This window comes from Aegilops tauschii, chromosome 2, assembly GCF_002575655.3.
Source record: "Aegilops tauschii subsp. strangulata cultivar AL8/78 chromosome 2, Aet v6.0, whole genome shotgun sequence".
Taxonomy (NCBI): Eukaryota; Viridiplantae; Streptophyta; class Magnoliopsida; order Poales; family Poaceae; genus Aegilops; species Aegilops tauschii.
Genome location: NC_053036.3, coordinates 357,175,080 through 357,185,074, shown reverse-complemented (window position 1 = coordinate 357,185,074; position 9,995 = coordinate 357,175,080). Strand labels below are relative to the sequence as shown.

At 46.6% G+C, this 9,995-nt stretch overlaps 1 protein-coding gene across 1 annotated transcript; it reads right to left on the bottom strand.

Moving 5' to 3' along the window:
- Positions 1-1,183: 1,183 nt before the first annotated feature.
- Positions 1,184-7,685, bottom strand: LOC109782440 (uncharacterized). Its single transcript, XM_020341061.4, has 4 exons — positions 7,336-7,685; positions 6,295-6,670; positions 6,066-6,197; positions 1,184-2,621 (listed from the first exon to the last, which is right to left on the bottom strand). Exons 2-4 carry the CDS (start codon positions 6,649-6,651, stop codon positions 1,410-1,412), a joined length of 1,701 nt encoding a protein of 566 aa, XP_020196650.1. The 5' UTR covers positions 6,652-6,670; positions 7,336-7,685; the 3' UTR covers positions 1,184-1,409.
- Positions 7,686-9,995: the final 2,310 nt, after the last annotated feature.

Here is a 9,995-nt window from a genome sequence, read left to right as displayed (position 1 = left end):
TTGTTGCGTATGGGAGTAAAGAGGACTTGATACTTAATACTATGGTTGGGTTTTACCTTAATGATCTTTGGTAGTTGCGGGTGCTTGCTAGAGTTTCAATCATAAGTGCATATGATCCAAGTATGGAACGTATGTAAACTCATGCCTCCCTCATATAAAATTGCAATAATGACTACCGGCCTAGTTATCGATTGCCTAGGGACAAATAAGTTTCTTGTGTTACAAAAGCTTTCTACTAAACAACTAACTTTTATTATCTTGCAAATTACTCATAGTTTTATTCTAGCTAAGTACTTCTAGTTTTATTCTTGCAAACCTATCCTATCCCTTATCGAAAAAAACATATCCTATCACCTACAAAATAGTTTCATACTGGTTTGAGGTAAAGTGAATGTTAAGTGTGCATAGAGTTGTATCGGTGATCGATAGAACTTGAAGGGAATATAAATTCTACCTTTAGCTCCTCATTGGGTTCGACACTCTTATTTATCTAAAAAACTACAATTGATCCCCTATATTTGTGGGTTATTAAGCGGCCTCCTCTTCAAAGAAACCTAGGGTTCCTCTACCTCCCGTCGGCCCTGCCGCCGATCCGCCTCGTCTCTAGTGGCCTTAGGGCCATGGGGGTGTGGTGGATCACGTCCCTTGCCGGTGGGAGGGCTCAGTTTTTTTATGTTTCTTCTAGTTTTGTTATGGTTTGAGTCCTGCTCAGGAAGACGAGACGGCGCCGGCTCCCTGAAGATGGAATAAAGTTATCCTTGCCTAGCCCGTGTCCCGGTGCTGCGTCTAGCACCGTCGTTGGGCATGTGGATGTGTGTCTCCGTCCGATCTGTTCTTGGTGGATTTGTTCGAATCTGGTCGTCGTTCGTCTACGTTTGTGTGTCTTTAGGTTGAATCCTTCCGAACTATGCTACTCTTCATCGGCGGCAGTTGCAGTTTTGGTGCGCTAGTCCCGTGGGACCTTAGCACGACCACTTTCCGACTGTCTACTACAACAAGTTTTGTCCGGCCCTAGCAAGGGAGGGGCGATGACGGCAGCATGCCTTCGGTCGCTTCGGTGTAGGTAGTCGTCGCTAGGTGGTCTACGAATTTGGATATAATCTTTATTACTTCTGGTGCTTGTTGTACTGTCATGATTGAACATGAATAGATCGAAAGTTTTTTCGCAAAAAAAAAACATACATATTCATCTCCTTGTAATAATATACATAACACTACAAGCATGGAACTGAGTACACTTGAACCGTATCCCCAATTTTCAAGAGCTCAAAGCACTCGTGCAAAAGAAAACTCATCAACAAAGACAAACCCTGACTATATATGCCTGTCTGATTGAGCAAGTCATCATCTAACTAACATCAGCAGTGATTGGTCGGTACACTTGAGTAATCGGCCAAGTTCAATTTACATCACAAGATGCAGTACTGACTTTGAGCAGTTTCTCTGCCCTGTGACATGAGGAGTCCAGATCCAGCCAGCATCTGCTCCCTGAGATCCTTGATCGCCTGGTACCTCTCCTCATCATGATCAAAGTTGAGCACTCCGTGGCTGCACCCATCTGCCCAGTCCCCCTCCAGCGCATCATCCGTCTCCCGGAACGTTTTCCGGTCGAAGCCGCCGGCGCCGCGCGAGCCGGCATCATCCATCCGTCTGTCCTCCGGCAACGATCCATGCATCGACGCACCCACTCTCTGGTCGCGCCTCGACGAAGGAGTGTAGCTCCAGGTATGCAAATTGCCGTTGCCGTCGACGTTCAGTTCGATCGAGTGCATGTCACTCCCTTCCGAGTCGCAATCCTCACTGAATCCTCCGTCACCGGCATTGTCCGGAGCTGGAACAGGGCCAGAGGCAGCGCCTCCATTTTCAGACGCACGGGTTGACTGCATCTGATCGGTTTTCTCAGGCGCCTGGCCCTTCTTGGCATCCAGACACGCCTGCAGCTCGTCGTGCAGCTGAGTGAGCGCCGAGTTCTTCTCCTCGAACTGAAGCCGCGCCTCCAGCAGCTTCATCTGGACCCGCTGCTCGCGCCACTCGTCCGCGAGATGGAGCATCTCCCGCTCTTTCTCAAGCTCCCGTTGCGCGTCCTCAGCTTCTCTTTTGAGCGCCTCCACCTCGGCCCTGTCCTCGCCGATGCCTCTCACGAGCTCGCCGCACATCTTCTCCACCTTCCCTCTGCACTTCCTTTCCCTCTCCAGCTCTTTGCTGGCCGCGCGTAGCGAGGACTCGGCGTCGGCCAATGCCGCGCCGAGCTTCTCCTTGGCCCTCTCTGCTCTTCTCCTCGACTTCTTCTCCTTGTCCAGCTCCGTGACGATGTACTGCAGAGCGGTCGCGGCCTTCTCCTTCTGCTTGGCCTTCCAGGCCTCCATTTCCTCCACGAGCTCCTTCTTCAGGCCGTCGATTTCGCCGCGCTCAGCTTTGTGCTCCTTGATGAGCCGTCGCACGTGGGCGCGCGCAAGATCGAGCTCGGAACGCAGTGCGGAGATGAGTGAGACGGTTGATGGGTTCACTTCTCCCCAGATGTGTGCTAGCACCTTGGCGAGCTCCTTGGACGCAATCAAGCTGTTATACAGATCCTTCAGCTGGATTGCTTTCTCTTCATCATCTTGAGGGTGTGTACCAATCTGAAAACACAATGACAAAGTTTAGTAGTACTAACTTCAACTTCTATCTTTTATTTTAATTTCAATTCAGAGATAACAAGGTTCTTATATGAAATGTAGAAATTTGACTAGTACTTTTTCAGAAGGTAAAAGTAGCAGGATAGTATTTTAATTTCAATTCAGAGATAGCAAGGTTCTTATATGAAATGTAGAAATTGCCCAATTCAGAAGCTAAAAGTGGTATGGTAGTATAGATAATAAAATCAAGATAACGCATACAGATCGCATGATGAAGAGCGCTGATGAGGCCGTCGCCCTCAACTCCAACTGTCTTTCTAATCGGTAATTAGCTTCAATAATTCTGACCACCCATACCCCCCCCCCCCCCCCCCCCCCACCCGGCCTAGACGCAAGGAAAAGTATTAAGGAGCAATTTCAGCTGCTGAATAAACAATCAATCCTAGCTGATAGTTTGGTGCACAAGTGGACGAGACGCATGTGATGTGCATCTGAAAACGGTTCCTTGGAGATGCGTCCCACATTTGCTTCTGCTTTCATGTTTTACAAAACCAGCTCATACTTAAAGGTGTACAACGCTAAAATTATCAGTGACTTTATAACTCAGCACGGCGGCGCCTACGCATACACTACTCATATAGCATTTGTAAGGTGGTGGCTACTGAAATGCTTCTTGGACAAGCATTTCTGAGTTCCGCAAATGTTTGCATATTTGTAGGAACCAACTTGCAGTTAAAGGTGTACTACGTTTGAAACAACAAGCCGAAAGTCTTTCTGAAGGGAGAGATTCCTTTAGCTAGCCTCTGACTAGAGTTAATTGCAAGGAAGTACCACACTTGGGGTAGTTGTAACGGATCAGTACCACTATTCAGATTTTTTACAAGTCAGTACCACGTTTGAGGCAAATCATTGCAAAACGAGCTAAACGCCGTATAACGCAGTATTGACGCTGTATCTGACCACGTGGCCCCACCTGTCAGGTGACACGTGGCATATTGTTTTTGCAGATAAGACCCCTGCATTGCACTTAATGACGCAAATGCCCCCGCGATGTTTAAAAAGAGAATTGCGTGTGCCGGGGATTCAAACGTGCCGAAAGTCTTTCTGAAGGGAGAGATTCCTTTAGCTAGCCTCTGACTAGAGTTAATTGCAAGGAAGTACCACACTTGGGGTAGTTGTAACGGATCAGTACCACTTCAGATTTTTTACAAGTCAGTACCACGTTTGAGGCTAATCATTGCAAAACGAGCTAAACGCCGTATAACGCAGTATTGACGCTATATCTGACCACGCGGCCCCACCTGTCAGGTGACACGTGGCATATTGTTTTTGCAGATAAGACCCCCGCATTGCACTTAATGACGCAAATGCCCCGCGATGTTTAAAAAGAGAATTGCGTGTGCCGGGGATTCAAACCCGCGCCGTCCCGGTTTCAACGGAGAGGCCCTGCCACTACGGTAGCCCATGATGGCTGTTGTAATAGTATAGTTGGTTTGTATATTACGTGACCCTTAAATAAATAAAACAAATAGAAAAAACTCGCGTTTGCGCTGATTCAAACCTGCGCCTGCGACTCAAAGAAAGAACGCGCCAGCCACTGCTCTAGAGAGATGCCCGCGTCAGGCTAGTGGCATTCTTACATTTATCTAGTTTGGACACGTCCTGGTCTGTTTTCATTTTTAATTATGTTTTTTGTTTCGCATTTCTTTTTTATATAGGTTTAGTATGCAATATTTTTTGTAAATACAAACTAAACATTATTATATAAATAAACACTGAACATTCTTGTATAATGTACGATGAACAATTTTGTTATACACACTGAACATAAATATACGGTGAACTTTAAAAAAAATGCATAAATTCCTTTTTTTGTACGTGTTTTTTTGTTTCTGATTTCTTTTATCTTTTTCAGATCTTTGGTATTCTTCGGATTTTCATGTTTTCAATTTTTTTACAGTTTTTTATATAGGTTTAGTATGCAAAAAAGGTTGTAAATACACACTGAACATTATTCTATAAATAAACACTGAACATTCTTGTATAATGTACGATGAACAATTTTGTTATACACACTGAACATAAATATACAGTGAACTTTTTAAAAAATGCATAAATTACTTTTTTTGTACGTGTTTTTTTGTTTCTGATTTCTTTTATCTTTTTCAGATCTTTGGTATTCTTCGGATTTTCATGTTTTCAATTTTTTTACTGTTTTTTATATAGGTTTAGTATGCAAAAAAGGTTGTAAATACACACTGAACATTATTCTATAAAAATGCATTGAACATTATTGTATAATATAAATGAACAATTTTGTTATATACATTGAACATTTTTTAATATACAATGTACTTTTTAAAATTTATAAATTACATTTTTTTGTATATGATGTAATTTTTTTAACAATATACGATACACACACTATGTACGGCGCGCGCTATTTATCTTTTTTGTTACCGTATGAAAAAGAGAACGAAGCACAGTATAAAACATGTACGCGTGCTACGTAAACAGAGGAACACTCGCGGCGCAGCGGTAGTGAGCGCGCGCTGCGTCGCCCTCGTCCAGGTTTGAATCCCGGCTGCGGCGCGCCCTCTCTGCGATCGCTAATTTTTTGGTTCATTTTATTTATTTAACGGTATAATAATATAAGAACTAAATATCCTAACTAGGCAACTGACTAGGGCTAGCGTAGTGGCAGGGCCTCTCCCTCAAAACAGGGAAGGCGCGGGTTTGAATCCCCGCTTGCGCCATTTCCTTTTTTTAACTTCGTGGGAGCATTTGCGTGATTAAGTGCAATGCGGGGGTCTTATCTGCAAAAACAACATGCCACCTGTCACCTGACAGGTGGGGCCGTGCTGTCGGATACAGTGTCAATACATCGTTATACGGTGCTTAGCCCGTTTTGCAACGATTAGCCTCAAACGTGGTACTGACTTGCAAAAAATTTGAATAGTGGTACTGATCCGTCACAACCGCCCTAAATGTGGTACTTCTTTGCAATTAACTCCTCTGACTAAAATCATCACTAGCTCGGCAACTCAGAGCTAATTCAGGCTTAAGACAACCTACTCTCCTATTTTGATATCTGTCAAGAGATTCTCATATTTTTAGTTAAAGAAGTAGAAAATTTGTACCTGGCCACGTCAATACTGACTGAATTAAGAAACTAGATAGCTTTTGAAGTCATCTAAGCTGTCATTTCTAGTTCTATCCAACAGCACATGGTGAGGCAAATTGCAGGGTAGGTAAGAATTTGCTGGTTCCCATTTTTCGCATGCAAGATTTAAGTGTTCAATAAAAATGTTGCAGATTCACCTACTCCCAGAGTCCAGACTCGACGATGAGGTACCAAATCGACAGAAATGTACACAGCCACAAACATCATATGGTTGTTCTAACGGTTCAACAACTACAACTAAGGAAAGAAGCTTGTGCATTTACCTCCATTGCGCTGCAGTTGCTCATGACATCTGCTGAAAGCCACTGTCCATGGCCGTTGTGGCAGCTCCCCTTCCGGCCACCAGCCTCCTCAAACATTTTGATTTTGGTCCTGCTTCTTGAGCTCTTGGAAACCTACACCACCGTTAGATCGGTTAGCCAACCACGGATTGGACAAATCAGGCAACCAAAACAGATGAATCTAACAAGTACAGTATACTGTATCACTCACCTCCGTGGAGGCGTTGCTCCGAGGAACCAGGCTCCGGCGCGCCGCCGCGTCCTTGTCCATGAGCAGGACAGGATGCTCCTCCCCGAACAGCCTGTCCTTGTCTGACTGCCAGAAGGCGGTGACGAGCCTCCTCGCCGACGCGCCGTCGGCGACGTGGCGACGGCAATGCCGGCTCCGGGACGACGAGTCCGACATGGCCGCGCCTCCTTCTCTCCTCCTGCGTATCAGCAGCACCGCGGGCCTCCTGGAGCGGAGTCTCCTCGCCGCGTTGGAGGCGTCGGAGGACGAGAGCGCGCGGCGCTTGCGGATCCTGGCCAGCCTCACCGCCGCGCCCTCCTCCCCGCCGCGACCCGGCATTGCAGTCCCGGAAGTTCCTCTGCTTCCCAGCAAAGTAAGAGCGAGAGCGAGAACGAGAGTGAGAGAAATGGCAGCACAATGTGGCTGCTGGTGAGTGATGCGGTCAAGATGAGGAGTGTGGCGGCATCGAAACCGATCAAAGGGGAAAGAGCAAAAGCGGAAAAGAAAAAGATGAGACGGATGAATGGATGCAGCTTTAGAGGAAGGAATAAGAAGCAGGAAGTGACGAAAGGGGGCGATGCGATTGCGATGTGACCATCACCAATGCACCATTCCCTTCCCTTTAAATCAAACTCAACTGAAATTTGTTGCTAGTAAAATCCTCTTCATCCAGAATGAATAGAGTAATGCAGGAGAGAGCGGTGTCGGCTCAAAAAGACTTGAGAAATGCAGCAGGTGGCAGTGCCCAGCCCAAGAATGTAAATGTCGTTATACAGTTAAAAAAAGTACTGCTCCTAGCTAGATATAGATACAGCAAGAGATGACAAGCTTGTGAAAAACGCTTTCGCAAACACCGAGGAGGAGGAGCAAACTAAACTAGATATAGATACAGTTCCAAGAAGAGAGAACTCAAGAGCCAAGAAATGCGCAGGGCAGAGGAACCTCAGAAATGGGCTAATAGTAGAAAAGGAGAAGGCATCCAAGAGGAAGCGACATGGAAGAGGAGACAAGAGGAGTGCGTACCCATTAAGAGCAGGTGCATGAAGGCGCCTGTGCCCGATCAGCTGGCTGCACACGCCGTGATGATGACGAGCAGCAGCGGCAGCAGCAGGCTTTGGTTGTGAGCTGCTGGAGCTGGCGCAGAAGCACAGCGCACGAGTGGGGGAAGGAAGGGAAGGGGACAGGGATGATGATGGGCGCGTCAGTGAGCGCGTGTGCGTGCACCACCGTATTGTACTCGTCGACGCGACGCAGGGCGGGGCGGCCGGCAAGCGGGGCGGCCGGCAAGCGCGAGTGAGCTGTCGCCGTGGTGCGCCGCATATGATTAGGCCTTGTCGCACGCACGCCCGCCCGCCGTTGAGGTGACGCGATGGGTGGGTGGACGGTATTACCAGTACCGCTGTAACTATAAGCAGGGCAGGTGCGTGCGCCGGGTTTTCGAAACCGAGGGCCGGGCTTGAGGTAGGTAGGTTGAGCCGTTGAGCAACGGCGGAACTACGTACTCCCTCCGTCCGGTGAAGAATGTATATCTAATTTTAAAATTTGACCATAAAAAAGTGTACTTCTATCTTTTCAATGCACTTTAAAATAGAAAAAACTACTTCTCTCGTCACATGATAATCAAGACTAATAGTAGCAATCTACACATGGTCTTCTTAATTTCTACATGCACTTAGCTCATTGGAGGTTGGATAATTAAAGAGAAGAGAGATGATGGCTTGCACCTTTCAAATGCATTTTTTACTTAACTCCATAATTTGTCCTCAAATTTCTAGATGTACACTCTTCACCGGACGAAGGGAGTACGTGCGGAGAGTGTAGAGGAGATCTTACGCGTGTGTCAAGTTGAACCACACCAATACCGTTTAATCAATCGGTTGGAAGTTCAAACAAATTCTCACTTGCAGTGTGATGTGCACCGTCGTGGTCATGTATGCTACTCGTCTGGCTAGACAGTCACAGCTGCAATGCCAGTGTGTCCGCTTGTTAGAAAATCCGAGGCACGTGTCCATCTATCCAGGGCAAAGCAACCACACGGAGCATAACATTGAGATTCACTAACGAGATTCATTGAGCTTGGCCGGACTATCCTCCATGTGATATCACTATAATACCCACCTCAATATTCATCGAGCTTGGCGGCAGAAAATTAATTGTCTACATGCTTGTTAGGGTCACCTCAATATGTTGCTTCTCTCTGCATGTGTCCTGTGTTGTAGTCGTTCATCCTAGGTTGTGGTCCTTTGCGGCGTTCCATCTGCAATTTTTGCTGCATATTTTCCTTTCCTTGACATTTGCATTTCAAGCTATGTAAGCTTGCCTGAGCACTCTATTAATCAAGTATCCTTATTGAGCTTAATTAGTTTCCTCCTTGATCCTGTCTTTGGGTACATCTTTTTTCATCATGTGGATTGCTAGTTGGAATGTTAGCGGGCTTGGTGATGCTGACAACGGAATTACTGTACACACGACAGTTGCTGGCCGAACTCTGGACGATTGAAGAATTGAATGGTGTTGTTCACCTTTGCTCTACGCATCGATGGATTGATGCACTGCATCGTCTGAAGATCGTGCAGAACCGTCGGCTGTGTAGCAGCGCTCTACTGACAAATGCTCATTAGTTAAAGGTGCACTTTGTCTAGTCAATCGAGCACCATTTTCCTGCAGGGAACTAAACTGCAGGTGGTGGACACGATGAAGGCAGCATCCTTCCTCCCCCCCCCAAAATCAACGATCATTCATCTACACGCCGGCCTGCGGCACTTCAGGTGGCTTGCTTGTGGCGTGGGATGATAATGTGGTGTGCGGTTCTCAGATTACCAAGCACAGGTTCAACATCTCTGCATGTTTCCAATCCAGGAGTAACAACGATAGCTTTGTTTTATCCACTGTATATGCCCCCTGTGAGGATGATGAACGCACAGAGTTTTTTGTTGTGATGGATCAAGCTGCGGAGCAAGTGACTAAACCTTGGGTCATCCTACGGGATTTCAACATGTACAGGTTGCACATGAGAAATCGCAGGGGGAGAAAGAATTGGGCAGTGATGGGCATGTTCAACTCATGGATCAGAGAGAATGCATCGGATGATATCGATGTTGCTAACAGAAGTTTCACTTGGTCGAACAAGAGGGTGGAGTCAACTCTGGTCAAGCTCGATAGAGTGTTGGCTAACACTGAATGGAGCTTATGATTCCTCAACACTACGGCTACTGCCCTTCCTGCAACAACGTCTGGCCATGTGCTGATTAGAGTCAAGTTTTCCAAAGACACAGCTAAGAGCTACTTCTTCAGGTTCGAGAACCATTGGCTGTAGATACCGGAGGCCCGAGATTTGGTTGCCAACGGCTGGGAGAAAGGCACCAGCTTCTTCTCTTCTGCATCAACCTTGCTTAGTTTCAAGTTGAGAAGAACAAGGGCTGCGATTAGGAGATGGGACCATGCCAGATCGCCTATACAGACTACTCTTGAAAACTGCAAGCATGTGGTGCAATATTTGGATGTTGTAGAGGAGAGGAGGCACCTCTCGAAGCTTGAATTCTCTCTGAGGAAGCATGAATGCATAGCAAATGATTCTATGCCAGACCAGTGTTTGGAGGCGCCAGGCAAAGATACGAGGTTGCACCCTGGGTGACGAAAATACGAAGTTTTTCCACGCAGCTGCCAATTGCCAGCACAGAAAA